This window comes from Phalangium opilio, unplaced genomic scaffold, assembly GCF_054372755.1.
Source record: "Phalangium opilio isolate 3A_F unplaced genomic scaffold, DU_Popi_V2 ptg000045l_1, whole genome shotgun sequence".
NCBI lineage: Eukaryota > Metazoa > Arthropoda > Arachnida > Opiliones > Phalangiidae > Phalangium > Phalangium opilio.
Window position 1 is genome coordinate 3,874,760 of NW_028324168.1, and position 18,521 is coordinate 3,893,280.

Sequence of the window (18,521 nt, forward strand, 5' to 3'; positions counted from 1 at the left end):
ATCCACTGAGTGTATTTAATTATTATATTCGATATTTTTCTTACGAAAGGATTATTTTCTAGTCTGTTAGGTTGAATAATGTGTCTTGTATGTGTCTTTGATTGATTTTTCTTTTAGACAGGTTATTTTGGTTAATATTATGGAATTTAGGTGTCAATGTGTGGTGTATAGTCATGCCTTTATGGTTTCGCGCAATTTTAAGAGTTTTTTTAGGCTTAGTTGATTGTTTTTATCAATAGAGGTCATCAAGGTTAGATATATAGGTTTATTTGCGAAATATTTGCCGGTGAAAATTGGAACATTTTTTTAGGTATATATTTATTTATTTTTTTTTAAAGTTTAAGTTTACGTTTGTAAATTATATATTAATTGAAAAGGTTTAAATGAAATAATTTTCTTTTATTATATTGAGCATATATTTTAATATAATCCTCCATAGAATTTTATACACAATTTGACCCTTTGGGAGGTAAAATATAGTTTGTTTTTTGACCACCTTAATGTCTTAAGACGGAACAATAACTTAGGTGGACTGGTAACTTTGAAATCATATATAACGTCTTTGCGTTCACATACATCCAGCAGACGTTACTTTTTTGAATAAAATAAGAAATAGGTATTTCTGCCAAATGCCTCTATAGCAATTAATATTCAAAACGGTTCGGTTCCAAATGGATCCCTTATCCAAAATTGGACAAATTTTCTAAGTTTTGGCCTTAATTATTGAATTTTATAGGTGATATTCACTGAAGCGTGACATATACTAACTATGTATGGACAATAGGACATTGTAGGTGGACTTCCGGTGCTTTAAAAATAGGGGGAAAAGGGTTGATTTGTCCCAAAAACGTCCATCTATGAAATAAACCTATAGATAGATGTTTCCTTGGACGATATTCTCAATTCCAAATATGGAACGATATGTTAATGATATAAGAAAATAATGGCACATTTTTTCAATTAAAAAAATAGTTTTTAATTTGATATTTAAATTTCTATAAGAAAATATACATTTTTTTATACAGTTTTGGTATTTTTTTTATAAAGTTGTCACGGTTTGGCTCTCGTAACTTTACCTTAAAATTAAGGTAGAGTAATTGTTTTAAATTAAGTAACAACTCTAAACTAAAATACTAAGATAATTTTTGAAAAATTGTTGGGTTGGTTTGGTTTGTTTTGGAACTTCAAAAACTTTCCCACGATCACCTGTAAAATGGTATAAGTTTTAAATTAGTAGAAATTCTAATATAAGAAATATTTTAAGGTTTTGCTTACAAATTTTATAAGTAGTTATGTTTTGGAGTTTAACCGTGGATGTATCCACCTTGTCCGTATCCACCGAGACCTCCTCGGATACCTCCAATACCACCAAGACCGTAACCACCTCCGTATCCACCATGGTGTCCACCGATATGGTGTACCTGTGAAAATAACCGTTGTTAAGCCTAAATTTCAAACTATTTGAATCTAAGCTGCGAAGTTGCTAAGCCTAAATTTCAAACTATTTGAATCTAAGCTACGAAGTAGCTAAGCCTAAATTTCAAACTATTTGACCCTAAGCTGCGAAGTAGATAAGCCTTAATTTCAAACTACTTAACACTAAATTTCAAAATTATAAGATTTAATCCAATTACCTTGACGTGGTAGGCGTAAGAACGACCGTGTCCGTGTCCTAAACCTCCTCCAAGACCACCTCCGTATCCGCCTCCGTATCCACCTCCATAACCACCTCCGTAACCTGAGTTTCAAAAATTCACAAGAATTAATAAAACCTTCCCTAAGCCTAATTTTTCTTGTAAAATATTAACTTACCACCTCCGATGCCACCACCATAACCGCCTCCAATTCCACCACCGTATCCACCTCCAATACCGCCTCCGTAACCACCTCCAAGATGTCCGGCTAAAGCGGTAGCCACTAGGGCAGCGAATACGACTAAGATCTTTAATAAAATTCACGCAAGTACTTCTTTAAGTTAAAAATCCTCGAAGTACTTTTAAATCCAATTCAATTGAGTGACTTACCATGGAGTTCATTATGGTTTTTTTGGCAAGTACTTGACTATTCGAAAGGAAGTAATCGAATGATTAAAACGTGGAATAACTTGGCGTTTTTATAGTACCCGATCTGTACACTAAAAACCTCACACCCATCTATAAGAATTCGTTCTCAATTTGAGGTGAAACGTTTAATATCTGGGGGTGATTATGTGTCGCCGAGATACAGTTATGATTGCTACAATTGTTCATTATCTCACGGTAGCATTTTTTCTTTATACTTTCGATTAAGTGCTGCTGGTACGAACGTAGTACGCGGACAATTTTACACTTCGCTGGACATCGCGAAGTTCCAACTGACCCTCTTTCATAGGCGTTGGCCCCAAGGTCGTGTGTTTGTGTGTGAATTTCAGATAGTTTCTGTTATGTGTTTGGTCTAGTTGAGGTTCTTTTTTGATTGTAGGTTTTGATTTATTTTGGTATTTTTAGGGTCTAATGAACCGTTTATGAGTTTGGGTTAAATTTGACCCCTGGGTGACCTTTAAATGCACCGGAATCTTACGCTTCATTGAAAATTAGGCTTAGCTATATTTTAAGCGAAAATGGCGTTCAAATTTGAAGTCTAAAGTATAGCCAACTGTGAAGTATAGGCTTAGCAGCGTTATTAATATTAATATTAATTTTAGGGTTAGGAAACATAACATGGCCAAGGGTTAGCCACGCCATTACAATATTCAATTGTAACTAAAGAAGAACGAGTGAAAAAGATTCAAAATAGGCTTAACCAATTAACTCTCGGTTTCATTTTTGTCTCCGAGATATTTTGCATATTGTCCCAAAACTTCAAAAGAACAGAACGATCTGCTTCTAGACTTTATGTTTAACCCTAATTATGTTTGGGAGATTAAAAAAAATATATATAACGCATTTATGTCGTGTGAACAGCGCAGTAGCGTTTAGCCCCCAGTTATTAATTACGCAATGAAATTCCTCCAAGGCAAATTTTTAAAAACATTTAAAGTCGGGATTTCTTTTTTCAGGAAGTAATCTATCCCAAAACAGCCGGTAGTCATCATGCTAATATCGCGTTAAACTCTGGATCTGATCTGGTTTCTTTTAAGCCTAATTCTTATTATATTTTAAACAATTATTGAATCTATAATCTAGATCTATGGCTGGCGATGTATCAAAAAATGTACTCGCTTCATGCCTGGTTTCGTATGACTTTCACCAGAAGTATATTATAATACTTCTCTTCGAGAGAAGTGTACCAGCACAAAGCGGGGTAGTTTAATTGTAACGTGATTCTTCCCAATATCAGATTAACATTTATTATAGCAAGGTTACTAAACCTAATCACATACGCGAGAATAAATAGTTCCCTCATCATTACTATATCTGTTAGCGCTGCTTAACTATTTGCCAAGGCGCATGCATGCGCTTGTTGATTAATTTTTGTCCCCCCCCCCACGTGAAGACAATCAAGGTTTGTGGGTTGATTGCTGAGGATTTAGTAAATACCAAACAATTATAGAATTCACCCTAGCACGGTGTATGCGATGCCCATCTGAAGTTTGATAAGCAGGGGAGAGGAAACAAAACGGGCTCCTTCGCCTGGGAAGAATCATGTTACATAACTGAAGTATTAAGAGGATACAGAGTGTCACGCTTCTTCTATTATCCCCTTCAGCTTTCACTTACTAACTTCTTACGTGTGAACGCACGATACAATGGTCATTTTCAAACTACAGAGAATCACTTCAGACTTCCGTAAAACGGTAATTGATGTTCTTTAGGACTTTAGTGGGACACTCGAAATCAGTCGACTGTGTTGGCTTTGATTGCACTACCGTGAAAGTATAGTGTATAGTATAGTTATGATCATTATGATCGCACCCTCTTTGCGGTTGGATGGGTTTTAGGCTTAGCTCAAGAAAATAGGCTTAGTGTTTCTGAATTGTTCAATTAGAAATGTTTCCTAGGAAATAATCCAAGTTTATACTAGCATCATAAGTTTATAAGATATGTTCCATCCATAAGTATGACACGGAAGACTTACAGCTCGAGCTAGTTCGAGAACGACAACGCGAGAATTGATTGGCTAACACTCGGTTTTTTTTTTATAAAATAGATGCTTTATTCTTTGCTTTATACATAGGTTTATATTGAGAACATTATTATTTATAACTATTAACAATTTAAAATAAATTTTTGTTTTAAATAATTCAGTGGTTTTTTAAGTTAGTTTTACAACTTAATCTAAGTTGATTTATATTAATTGGCATTGGGTTTTAAAATAGTTCATTCTCAATACGAGAAGTAACATTCTGAAATAGTTTAACATCATTTTATTGATTAGTTTAATTTAATTTAATTAAACTAATTAAGTAGGAATAAATAAATGATTTAACGTACTTAATTATATAGTTTTAGTTTATTTTCCATGATGACCACCATGTCCGTGACCTCCGTAACCTCCTCCGTAACCACCTCCATAACCTCCTCCCAAACCGGCTCCGTGACCTCCAAGACCAGCACCGTGTCCTCCATAACCTCCCAAACCGGCACCATAACCTCCATGACCACCTCCGTATCCTCCTAAACCACCGCCATAACCTCCGTGACCTCCATGATGAGCGATTCCATGGTTGATTTTAACTCCTTTAATTACAAATATTTAATTATCGCATTATTATATTGTTATTATTTAGGCTTAGGCGGAACCTTACCGTAAGCGAAAGCACGTCCGTGTCCGTGACCACCGTATCCTCCATGACCACCTCCGTAACCTCCGCCTCCGTATCCTCCGTGACCACCTCCGTAACCGCCTCCTAGACCACCACCACCGTAGCCTCCATGACCACCGCCATAACCGCCTCCTAGACCACCACCGTAACCTCCACCGTATCCGCCTCCATAACCACCTCCGTGACCTCCCAAGTGACCAGCGAAGGCGCAGGCCACGACTGAAGCGAAAACGATGGCGATCTGCAAAAAAAAACGTATAGTTAAATGTAGTATATTTCTAACAATTTTCAGAACTGTTCTACGAGGGGGTAGACACTTGAGAACACAGGTGTACAATATGTCTTGAACTCAATGCACTGTCAAAGCTGAACTGTGAGTTCCGAAGGCTTTGAACTCAATGCACTGTCAAAACTGAACTCTTTTGAACTCAGGTGTGCACAGAGATCGAGAGCGTCTACCCCCTCGCTGTTCTATCAATATCCTAAACTCTATTCTGCAGAATATTGTAACTATACTTAATTGTTAATTTGATGTTAATGCTTTAACTTAGAATAACTAAGTTTTATTTAAACTTTTACTTAGAACTAACTATATTGTTAGCTCTAAACTTTCCAGAAGTTGGTTCCCCATAATTCTCAGACTGTAATCTCAACCTATGACGTAGCTGAACATCAACCAACTTTTACCGACTCTAACTTATATTAACTAACCCTTTAACACCACTTCTTTACTTACCATGGAATTCATCTCAATGTGTATGCAGTTAATCCAAGAGAAATACTTTTGTAAGTACTTTATAGTTCGAAACCGTATCGAATTGTGAATATTCTGTTAGACCAGTCGTGCCATTTTATAGTCCAGAGAAATATAATTTCTTTCATTTTTTTTGTTGAGAAACTTAAGTAATCTCCAATGAGTAAGAAGAAAAAAAATTTAGATATGGGTGGTTTACTCCTTACCAATTTTTCGGAAATCCGATTTGAAAGACAGATATTTATGGGGGCGACACGCGCCAGGTACCGAATATCAAGCTATACGTGATTTACTGAAACACAATGTACCTATCCCCAGACGTCAAGAAATAAATAATAAAAAAAGAATATTTTCAAAATTAAATTTGTTCCATACGAATTTAAGAAAGTATTCAAATGACCCTCCCTCGCGACGTTGCTAGAAAACTATTGTCCCCTTATTTTATTATACAGGGTGTTTCTGATAAGTCTGGGGATGTTATTCTTTGGGGAATCAATTTTGAGTCGAAAATGTGTAACTTCTACCTATGACATTTTGTTTGCCCTAAGGGACACTGTTTTCTAGTTATGATTTTTCAAGAGTGTTTTAGGGATGACCCCTTAATTAAATTAGAAATCATTGTCTTGAAATCAGTTTCTTAATTAATTAAATTTAAGGGGTCATCCGTAAAATTAATACTCTGGATTCAATCATAACTCGAAAACAGAGTCCCTTAGAGCAAACAAAATGTCATAGGGTTAGCTACTGTTTTCGAGTTATGATTTTATTGGAGTGTTTTAGATATGACCCCTTAATTAAATTAGAAATAATTGTCTTGAAATCAGTTTCTTAATTAAATTTAAGGGGTCATCCGTAAAATTAATACTCTGGATGCAATCTTAACTCGAAAACAGTGTCCCTTATAGGCCAAACAAAATGGAGATAGATAGAAGTTGCATTTTGGACTCAAAATTGATTTCCCAAAGAACATCCCCCTTAATTTATGGATGCAGACTTATCAGAAACACCCTGTATATTCATCTATATACAAGGGCAGTCTTTTATATTGTTGCGTGATGAAATAATCGTAAACGGTGATCTTTGGTTGCGGTCTGTGACTGTACCCATTTTTTGGGTTTTATTGCTTTGCACGACCCAAAGGTTACGTTTAGGGTTAAGCTATATTTTATCTGTATTTTATGGTTTGTTGTTGTTCTAGATATCCTTGGATTAATTTTTATAATTCATGCTGGTAATTAAGTTACGAATATTTAAATTTATTGTGTTTTGTTTATTAATGAAAGTAATATATTCTTTTACTTTTCGGTTTTTGTATCGGTAATCAGGGCTCGAGTAATTAAGCAAAATTCTTATGATATCTCCACTTTGAATGGTTGTTACTTGGGTTCTGTAAGAGATACAGGGATGTCCTTTGAGTATGTTATAGCCCTATTTCTCACCTTTCAAACGATACTAATTACTTGGGATTTACAATAATCAGGGCCCGAGTAATTAAGGAAAATGTTCATAAACGTCCCCTAAATATGGGCTTATTTACATGACACCTTTTAACTCTGGTTCTATAAGAGATACGGGAATTTCCTTTGAGTATGTTATAGCCCTATTTCTCACCTTTCAAAAGATACTAATTACTTGGGGATTACAACAATCAGGGCCCGAGTAATTAAGCAAAATGTTCGTAAACGTCCTCTCCTTTGGATTAATATGGGCTTATTAACACGACGCCTTTTATGTCTGGCTATATAAGAGATACAGGGAAGTCCTTTGAGTATGTTACAGCCCCACTTCTTACCTTTCAAGCGATGCTAATTACTTGGGCCTTGAGATCCGTGCCTATATTTTAATTGCTAAGCCTTTAACTATATTACTTCATTACAAAAATATCGTCGCTTTTTAGTTATATAAATATTGAATAATTCCAAAAAGGTAGACCCGCCCACCCATATTTTGGAAAATAGTATCAAAACCCATATAATCTAAATACAGGTAGTGTAATTGGTCTGTTGTTTATATCAAACACTAGTGCGTAAAATATTTGAGATAAACTAAAATTATAGAAAAAAATATCTAGCTATCTCGGCTGACCGATATTTTAAATTCATTTCGTTTTCTAAGCTAACAAAGGAATTTGCTCAATCATAAAGATTACGCGAGTCTATACTATAGTATATTAATTTATTCGGTAATATTTATATTAAATTACCCCTAAATTACCTCGAAAAGTGTCCAAAATTACCCCCAAATTACCCTGAAAAGTGTTGAAATTCACCCAATAAAATAAACTAGACATTTTTATTTTTTTAATATAATTTCTTTATTTGGTATTATATTAACCCGGGTTTTGTTTCGATTTCTTAGAAAGAAAAAACCACAATCTTGAGTAAAATTTAAACCTTATACAAAAATAATTCATCCAGGTATAGGCGGGTCATGGGGGGTCAAAAGGTCATTAAGCATTCTTACTTTAATTCCAAACATTCGATCTTAAGCGCGTTAAAAATTCGCGTTAATCTAATTTGCAATGCAATTAGTTCAATTTGAATTTAATTATTTCCTAAGCATCTAACGATTAAAATGCATTGTTAATTAATTAATTAGTTAGTTTTAATTTAATTCACATTGAACTTTGAATATAAAAAAACCTCCAAAGTAAAATATATTTTTTATTTTTTTTTTGCAACCACTTTTATTTATTTTTTTTTTTCAAACACGGAGTTGTTAAAAACTCGACCAGCTCAAGCGGCGATCTCTGAAATGATGTGAACAGGACCTTGATCCTTCTTATTTGATTATTAATTTGCATATAATTTTAATCCCGAACCAACTGGGATTAAAGATATTTTTGGATTTCTTTATTAATCCAAAAATGATAGAAAAAAGAATAGATTTTTTTTTATTTTAAACTAAAATGGCTTAGACAATGGTCAAACGCTTGTTGGTGTAACTGGTGTAGCCGGTTCTTCAATTAGTATAGCTGGAGCGTTATTTTCTTGACCGTTGATCGGTGACTTCTTGACCCATGGAATAGCGAAGAGCATTAGACCACTTAAGGCGATCATGACACCGCAAACGTAGAAACCAGGATCGTACGAACCAAATGCGTCATAGAGCCAACCTTAACGATGAAATATGGATGGTTAGCTTTCGGGTTTGTTAAAATATTAGGCTAACCTGTAGCCTTCTAGGATTGTAAAGATGGAACCAAAATAGGTTACTTTAATTTGAGTTCATTTACCTGTTATGGGTGGTCCAATTAGGCAAGCCAATCCCTCGAAGACTAGCAGTAGTCCAAATGCGTTTGTTAGTTTATCCAAACCTAGCAAATCCACTAATATAACGGACGTTAAACTGACATAAGCACCTGCGTTTTGATAATAAACAACAACAAATTAGTAATGATACATATACGTTAATTAAAAATCTATCCCTTAATGAATTAATTACGTACCAGCTGTAATTCCAAAAACGGCGGAGTAAAGACCCATTAATGGATACGTTGTACACAAAGCACTCATAGCCGTAGCGATTCCGCAGAAAGTTAGACACATATTGTACAAATACAACCTATTACACCACGCCTTGTCTGACATATAACCTAAAATTACCCTTCCGGCTGTGTTAGCTATACCTATGACTGATAACAGTAAGCTAGCTTCTTCGTCCTCGGCTATTTTCATACTTAAAGCTCTATCTTTCGTGTAAACAAATGGCACATTGAAACCGATATTTGTAAAAAAATTTGAAAAACAAAACATTAAAAACACCGGATCCTTGAGCAAAGTGGTGTCGGTCATTTGTCTAACTACTTCTTTCATTTCTTCGTTGCATTTAAAGTACCTCGTGATTTTCCAGCAACCTGATTGGTTATTTTGAATAGGTATCGGTCGTGGTGTCGGTAAGGACACGACGCTATTGGTGTAATTCACCGGATCTTTTCGGTATTCCGGTATGTTCATCAAACTACCGCTATAAAAGATGTCCTTTCTGGCTAAGGGTCCCGACCCTGAACCTGGTGGTGGGTTCATGCTATGATTACTTTGTTGCGAACCTTTACGACTTCCTAAATGACGTAGTTCGTGCGATGACGTCACTGCTGGTCGCGTTTTGTTTAGCAACATCGGTGAGTTGGAAAATGCGGCGTCTGACTGCGATCTTGTTGGTCGTATGCTGCTGTTGAATCTTGCCGCGTTACCATTTGTTAAGATGGCTTCCCCGTTAACGGGATCGTGGATGTCGCTGTTAATTGAGTCGTTACGACGTCTGGGATTAGGATGAAATTTTCTAGGGGTGATTTGATGACTGGAATTGTTTTTTAAAAGCATTTTATCCGATTCTTTGGCGTCCGTTATCTCGTTTGATGTGAAACTCTTGGATTTTGTTGTTTTCTCGATGTCCTCCGGGTCATCTTCCGATTTTTTAGGGTGTTCCAATGGTCTAAATAGGGCACCGAATAGAATACAGTTTAAGACCAATCCGGCGACTATTAACATGGCGCCTTTCCAGTTGTAAGTTTCGACTAAAAGTTCGGTTAAGGGTGCCATCGCGAAGGTTCCAAAACCTGAACCGCAAACTGCGATGCCAGTTGCGAAGGCTCGTCTCTTTTCGAAGTAGCATGTTACGCAGACTATGGCTGGTAGATAAACCAAACCGAATCCAATACCTGCACGTGTAAAGATTAATTAATATAAAGTTAATTAAACCTTTGTTTAAAAATTCAGTAATAGATGGTCAAAGACGTTGTTAGACTGGGCTTCAAAGTTATCAGTCCACCACCAAATTTGGATGGTCCGTATTGTAATTTGAAGCCATATTTTAATTAACACGTCTTCATTATCTAATGGACCATTGTCAAAAGTGGTCGGCGCAGCTGGTGGTATGTGGACACAAGACGCTGTTAAATAGGGCTTCAAAGTTATCAGTCCAACACCAAATTTGGATGGTCCATATTGTTTAATTAACTTGTCTTCATTATCCATATACCAATTAATATTCCATTTTAAGACATTGAACAAGGTGATAAACACACCAGACTATATTATAAAAGCGTCTACACTTCAAGTTATAAACCTCTGTAATCATTACACGCAATTATAATAATACTTGTAATAGACTACGATATATAGCCCTAAAGAAATTTAATTTAAATGCCTTCAAGATAAAAAGTATATTATCTTGTAAAGTTGCAAATCTAGTATCTTATTAACAAATCTTAATTGATCGTAACTTACACCTTGAGGGCAAGAAACAAGTAACAACCATAAAGGGTAACCCATAGAAACAAAGGGTTCATCGCACCGAAATTACTCAGGTCTAATCTTTTAACTTTTTAAAAATGATAAAATAAATAATAAAAAAAATAAGAAAGAAATCGAATTTGTTGTTATAAGACAAGATAGAGCAATATAGCACGTGGTTTAAAAATCGTCCATTAAAAATTCTTTATTAATAGTACGATTAGATAATTGAATATTTATAAGTTATCTCTCTCGCAAAGTTAGTGAAACTTTGAACCATTCTTTCAACGCTTTTGTTATAAACTAACTTATAGATTAAAAGTAAACTTCTCTATCAGCGCATTTTCATCAAACGAATTTTTGGTTAAGTGTTCCGGGGATGATTATTACTTAAGATTCCGATTACTGTCATATTTTTCCCACAAGATAACCCACTGAATGGCCCTGACTAATAATTGATTTCGTGTATATACCGTTTACATTTTAAGTGATGAATTCAAGAGATAGCGTAAGACCCATTTTACTCTGACGATATACATAGATAAGCCCACCGAGATTTCTTTGTGTTATTGCGTAAGAATGGTCTGACTAAGCTAGACGTGGCATGTGTTAAAAGTTTAAGGTATGCACTAGCTTAAACTAGAGGAAAGTTAATTGTAATTAATTTTTTTATCATTTAAGTGATTTTATAGAGAATTCAGTTAATTTTCTAAGACTTAAAGAACTTCACGTGGAATATAAGAAATTTTACGTCGAGTTAAAGCGACTTCACGTCGATTCACGCGACATAATTTTTCACGTGTTCAAATAAAAATACTTTTAGGCCTACAACTAATTTCACGAACTTTCAAATTAAATTAAACTCAGGTTTTTATAATAATTAACATGTCTTACCGGCGCACAATCCTATGGAAAAGAAGAGAAAGATGACATTAGGGGCGAATAAGCTGATGGTTAACCCGAACGCTGCTATGAAAGACCCTAAAATAGCCACTGTCCGGCAGCCATACTTGTTGGTCAAAGCTGACGCAAATGGACCTAAGATTCAAACAAATCTTGGATCAGTTAGTTAATTAATTATTATTAAATTAGATTATTAATTATACGTACCGATGCAAAATGATACTCCAACCATAATGGAAGCCACCCACGCTGTTGTACCTTTGCTCGAATGAAAGTACTTGAGAAACTCGACGTAAAAAATACCAATGGTGTAAATGACCCCATCAGCTATGACGTGTATCATGAAAGATGCGAACACGACCACCCAACCCCAGCCACCGTCAGGTGGTTTAACTGATTTCATTTCTTCCTGAACTTCCTCATTTTTGATTGGTTCTTTGTTATTGACATCAGTAACAACGTGGCCATTACGTTGATTTGTCTGCTTGTCTTGATTATTGTTATCCATAGTGAAATAACTTTCACGTTATATTGAAGTAGTGATTTGTGGGATAGTTTGAACAGGTGATGTTTTCAAGTAGAGAGCACCGGATATACGTGGGGTATTGTAATTGACCAAACCGGAAGTGACGTTCGCCGTAGACGTCCGGGACAAAGTAGTTTGAGTGATATCGTGATGTTTTCTGTACCGTTGATATTAGGATTAATCCCATAACCTAATAGACGTATTCTTTCAAACCACTCGGTTCAGTTTAAACATTTATATCTGAAATTAGATTAAAAATAATGATTAAATTTAATTTTTGATATCAGATGTGAATTCAGCTTGAAAAAAGCTTTAAAACGAATACCAAGAACCTTAAAATCGTCCAAGAATGAAAGAAGTTATAAACAATAATTAAAATTTTACTCAAGAACAGGTACTTCGTGACGTCACGAATATAATATATAAATTTTTGATTTTAGCGTAACTTCCTTATTTATGAACCGATTTTAACGATCTTGGATTTAAATTTAAGGTGAAAATTAGGTTATGAACAATCTCCCAACAAAAATAGGCCTACCTCTATACCGAACGGGATTTATTTTTCCGCTAACAATCTGCTAAGCCTAATTAGTAATTAGCGCTCAAACAGAATTGCTCATCCGCGTATAAAGATGAACCGTTTCCCGGAGGTTCTACAGCGAATTCATCCAATGTTAATTGGAAAAGGAGAGAAAATCTCTAACGACACTGCAGTCTTTCTTTTCTTGAAGAAATTTCATCCCCCCTCCCACGCGGTTTTGTAAGCTTACGCGTTGTTTCGACAGAGATTAGAAATACTTGAATTACATTGGCTCGTTTGATTCTTACTGTAGCATCACTTTAAAACAAGATGTTTTATGATAAGTTTTAGCTGTTGAAGCTATGTATTTTTTTGTTTCGCTAATCAAAACGGTTTCTCAAAGGGTCAATGAATAACTGTAAAAAAGCGTTTAAAGAGACTATGAAGAGGGGTAAAATTATTTGAAATACGTCACAGGCATCACGTGACGCCAGGATACAAAAACTACATATAGAGTGGGACCGAACACCTAGTCTTTTGTTTTTCGCGGGATTACAGCGTCAATTCTTCTTCGAAGTGCTGGTTTTCGAAATAAAACGAACTAAGTTTCTTTGAACCACGCCTTTCCTCAGTCACGTGCCCATGACGTATTTCAAATAATTTTAGTCCACCCTCCGTTGAATTTTTCGCATTCATTTCATCGTATTTTATGCTCCCTTTAACTAACTCTCGAGTTATAGATATCTACCTCGTCGCAAATTGTAAAATGATACTTGTTAAAATTCTAACTTAACCACAATCTTGTTATGTATATTATAAGAGATAATTTTAAACAAAACCACTTTCAATTTTTAAGATAAATGATTTAACTATCGAACGATATATTATTTTTATTCTTTCTTTAAAGAGAGAATATTTTTTTGTAAAGTGTTTTTAACTTTAGTAATATATTTTTAAAGAAATCTAGACCTAGTTTAACGTAATTTTTTTTCTGTGTTTTTAACTTTGAAGAAATTTGTAATTTGGTGGTGATGACCTTGGAATTAATAATTTCTCTTGTAACATAGTAAATACCTAGTTCCGCGTTGTATGTTATCTTGTTTCCAGTTAAAAATCCGTTAAAATATTTATTAATTTACCCTTGAAAGATAAAGGGTTAAACTGGGAAAATATGCAGTTTGTTTTTTCACGTCTGAAAGAATGTTTTCAGCGAAAAGCTTACCTAGGTGTATTTTTAGCTACGCACAACTCTTTTGTTTAATCTATGCAAATATCATTGTTTTAGCTTGAGCTATAATTAATTTTACGCTGTTTTTATGAATGAAAAATTAGCTTTTGTTTAGATTTCGGCTTACGTAGCGTTTAAGTTTCACCATAAGTTTATAAGATATGTTCCATAAGTATGACTCTACCTTAGTCCTACCATTTCTAATTTTTTACGGAGTTGTAATTTTTCCTAACACGTTTCTTTAACCCCTCCCTTCCTATAAGATGATACTCCTCTATGACGTCACGGAGTTATTTTGAGGATGATTACTCGACGGTGACAGTACCACCTGGGTTCTTCTACTATCTGAAGTAGGGTGGGGGTGTTTTAAGAATTATATACTACAGTCTTTTCTGGCACGCTCTCTCAGCCTCTTCCAATCCCCTTTTCTAAGCCTAAAACCTCGTTCCAAATCATAGGAAAAAAGAGACTAACAGACTTGCTTCACGAAAGCGCTACGTTTGCTATGTCTAGTATTTTTGTGACCCATTTTTAAATTCCAAAGATATATAGTGAGAAATCGGAAATATAATTTGACATTTCTTCTAGTTTCTTATAACTAGGCTTAGAACCTCGAGTTTCAATAATTAGGCTTAGCATTAGATGCTATTTATGTCAAAAGAAAATATTGTCCCATGTCAGTCAGAAATTAGGCTTGGGATTACAGATCTAATTAAGTCATAAGACAATATTGTAGAAACAAAAAATTAGGCCCAGTTTCAATGATTAGGCTTAGCATTAGATCCCATTTAAGTCCAAGAAAAACACTGTCCAGTGTCCGTAATAAGGCCTAGCATTAAAGATCTAATTATGTCATATAGAAAACATAGTAGAGATAATAATTAGGCCCAGTTTCAATATTTAATCTTCGCAATTATTTCAAATTCCTTCTTAAGAAATTGGTTATCAAATTTCAAGAATTAGGCTTAACGATTTGTCGATTTGTATTAATCTCAACGCGGGTATCAAATTTAAAAAACAAAAAAAGTTAGGCTTAGGTAGTTGTTTACTTCCAAAAGAAACTTAATTTATTTAATCGGAAAACGTGTGTCAATGACTAGGGTTTTATTATATAATAATCTTCAAGCGAAATTGTTAGTGTTTTTTTTTCCACGGAATCGGAAATTCCTGTGAAACGTTGTTAAGCGACTTCGAGACGACTTCTCGAATTTTTCACCCTGATTATGAGTCAACCCGACTTCTGTATATAGCTAAATCGATATTAAACGAGCGAAGTCCATTACTTTGAAGTAAAATAACCGCGCAAAATCAAGTTTACGTATGACCCCTTAAATTTAATTAAGAAACTGATTAAGACAATGATTTCTAATATTTAATTAAGGGGCCATCCCTAAAACACTCTTAAAATCCTAACTCGAATAACAGTAGCTAACCCTTAGGGTAATCAAAATGGCGATAGAAGTATAGAACATTTTCGACTCAAAATTGATTTCCCAAAAAGAATTAACATAACCCTTAATTTATGGATGCAGACTTATCAGAAACACCCTGTATATCGTACAAAGTTAAAAACGTTACACCCTTATCCTTAGTTATTAAATTAATTAAAGTAATTAAAGATAAGAAATAATTTGGGTAGCAACAGGTATTAAATAAATATAATGACACCCTAATTAATATTCCATAAAGGTACGCTAGCGAGAAAAAATTATATTTAAAGACCCTGATATTATATTATAACCGATAACTTGGCCTAATTTTTAAATATATATTTTTCGCTAGTATATTATTAAATCTTATCTATAACTTAATATCCGACCTAAAAACCAACGCAAACATTTAAACACTATATATACAATATAAAAAGAAGCCAATAAAGTTATCACGGTACTAGCCTTAACAAAAATTTCATTACATTGTTGTCAACCGCTTGACAAGAGAGTCAACAAACAATATGAAATCAATAAATCACGTCTTTTTACCCTTGAAACCCGTTATTAATATATTTATTTTTAGAACAAGACAGCTTCGAGTACTTAACGGTTTTACCATCCAGGTCACGGGACTCAAGAACAAATGACCTTTTAATCCTTACTGATTGACCTTTTTTAAAGACCCCGAAACCTGAATAGAAGATCCCTTTTGTCGCTGAGAAAATTGGGTTTCAAGTCAAGCATGGAGAAAAGAGTAAGGTGGAGTGGTGATTGCGAGTGGTGTGGCAATCAATGAAAGTTTCCCAGTGTACCTTGCGCACGCCCCTACCCATGGTGGGCGATTAAGTGCTGCCGAGTAGCGTTATTGTATTTGTAAGAGAACTAGGTTCTATTTCTAAGACATAAATGGCATTCAATACGTCTCCGTACCGTACGACCCTACTACCGAAACGCTGAGCATGCTGGGAAGGCTTCGTTGCCGTACATGGGGGTGATGGGGTTACTGCCTTCTACGTTATAGCATAAGATCGTAAGGTATCTTCCATAAGTTTGTCATTGGTTAGTGAGACCTTGTCATGAAGTGACAACCTAGGTCATAGATTCTCGTAAAGCGACACCAGGTGAGGTGCTATCAAAGGCTTAATAGTGACTAAATAGGAAGATAAGATATACCGAGTGTAGATAATCAATTCTCGCTTGTCGTTCTCGATCTAGCTCGAGTTGTAAGTCTCTAACATTACGAAGTCTAGTGTCATACTTATGGAACATATCACTTATAAACTATGGTTATAGGTATAGTGATTACCACTCCATCAATCTCTCCTCCTAGACTGCACTACATACGCTTCTATAGTTCTAGCTATGCGGTATAGAAACCCGTACTCTCTCCTAGACGCTTGCTCTGTTGGTTCTGCTTGAACTTGACTCAGTTTTAGCTCGAGCCTATCTCCCACTTTCCCTGGATTAGGGGCTTTCCCGCAGTAAATTCAGTTCCTTCGCCTTTTTACCAGCTGTATGCTACGCGTGCTGCAGGTATATGGATGGCTTTTTAATAATTGTGAGCCTGTACATTTGCAGAGCATATATTTTCCTGTATAGTAATTTTAATATAAATTGTCAAAAAAGTCGGGAGATTTTTAAACTGTCAAAAAAAGTCAGGGGATTTCAGATGAACTAATATAAGTTGATAATACTTGTCATTTTTAAAAACAAACATTAAACATTCTGACTTTTCTACAAATGAAAGTGAAATTAAATCTAGTCGGGGATAATGACCTGGAAAAGTTAAGGAATTTTGAATTGAAAAAAAACCAATCGTGTGTTGCAACCCTATAGTATAGCAACTAATTAATAAATCTGGTTTTATTTAACCCCTTATGCACTAGAGAGAGAAAAAAAATTATTTAAATATTTTAAACTGAAAAGGAGGTTATCTGTCTGTAGAAGAATTTCCGTTTAAAATCTTAACAGCACCATGAGGTCGCGGTTAAAAAATCTGGCTTTATGCCTGCGAGACATCTTATACCAACCAGCATATCGTGATTAACATGTGAGAAAAAAAATACTCAGTATATAACGGGTTAAATTTGATAAAGTATTTGATGATTTAAAAACAAGAAAAATAATTATATTATCATTTCCGTTATAGATTAATATTATATTTTTATAACTAATATGTTATAAGTAATATTTAAGCGTCTATATAAGATATTTTTATAAGGCCATATACAGCGTTATATATTATATCTTATGTATTATATATGTTTTAAATTAATATATAAAAGCAGAACCTTGACTACCTTTTTCAATGAAATATAATTGAGATTAAACGCGAGAGTGTAGTTGTGTTGAGGTTATATAAAAAAAATTCAATGGAGTGCATGCAGACATATCCGTTTCTTTCAAATAGTATATATACGAAATTAACCCATACTTAAATTACGTTTTTAAAATAATACAAATTCATATTAAAACTGACCTTGAATTGATTTAACGCCTTGTTGTTGAAAAAACAACGCGTTTTCTGGAAATAATTTAATTTTTAATTTTAGGGTTAATTTAGCTCGCGTTACTAATTTTAAAACCGAGCGACAAAGATCTGAAAGAGTGGAAAAATGATTTTTAAACGTAGACGGGGAAGCCCTCAACGCCGGGGCTTAGTTTATCCCACCACCTAAAATCCTTCAGTTTGAGCCTAGAATCATCTCTGCAGTCTTAGCGGCATGGCTTGGAGGGAGATACGTTTTGATGTGATTGGTTGCTAAGGGCGCACGTGTTCCTCTCGAGGACGCGACATCTACTGCTTAAGTCTCGTAACCGAAGGGTTGCGTCATATCGAAATTGCAAACTTAACCCATCGTTTTGCTTACTGCTGCCTGGTGCCTGCTGGTAATGGTTGGGTTCGCCAAACTTTTCTCTGGGTCTTTCCTTTTTTTTGGCAGGCCCGAGGTATTTTTGGATACTTTAGGAGATCGTTTCGTAGTAAACCTAATGTTTAAGAAATTTTGAAAGCGTAAGAAATGTAAAATTGCGTCAAAAATGTTTCCATGAAATTTTCAAAACCAATTGCATCATACTTACTTACACAAATTAGTTAGTTAGGTTTTAGCTTTGTTTGTTTTTATAAAATGAAGGATTTGTTTTCGTAACGGAATTTGAAAGTTTGAAATAAAATTAGG

The 18,521-nt window shown here is 34.7% G+C and overlaps 2 protein-coding genes across 2 annotated transcripts; both read right to left on the reverse strand.

The window, feature by feature from the left end:
* Positions 1 to 1,078: 1,078 nt before the first annotated feature.
* LOC149676810 (uncharacterized) lies at positions 1,079 to 5,492 on the reverse strand. The gene is made up of 9 exons (XM_089838557.1): positions 5,481 to 5,492; positions 4,727 to 5,060; positions 4,452 to 4,658; positions 2,123 to 2,153; positions 2,025 to 2,061; positions 1,813 to 1,942; positions 1,635 to 1,738; positions 1,276 to 1,421; positions 1,079 to 1,206 (listed from the first exon to the last, which is right to left on the reverse strand). Exons 1-8 carry the CDS (start codon positions 5,490 to 5,492, stop codon positions 1,305 to 1,307), a joined length of 972 nt encoding a protein of 323 aa, XP_089694683.1. The 3' UTR covers positions 1,079 to 1,206; positions 1,276 to 1,304.
* A 2,679-nt stretch (positions 5,493 to 8,171) lies between these two features.
* On the reverse strand, positions 8,172 to 18,218 carry LOC149676811 (monocarboxylate transporter 14-like). The gene is made up of 6 exons (XM_089838329.1): positions 17,822 to 18,218; positions 11,843 to 12,401; positions 11,627 to 11,770; positions 8,947 to 10,158; positions 8,734 to 8,859; positions 8,172 to 8,613 (listed from the first exon to the last, which is right to left on the reverse strand). The coding sequence occupies exons 2-6, from the start codon at positions 12,141 to 12,143 to the stop codon at positions 8,423 to 8,425; spliced, it is 1,974 nt and encodes a 657-aa protein (XP_089694455.1). The 5' UTR covers positions 12,144 to 12,401; positions 17,822 to 18,218; the 3' UTR covers positions 8,172 to 8,422.
* Between the last annotated feature and the right edge of the window lie 303 nt (positions 18,219 to 18,521).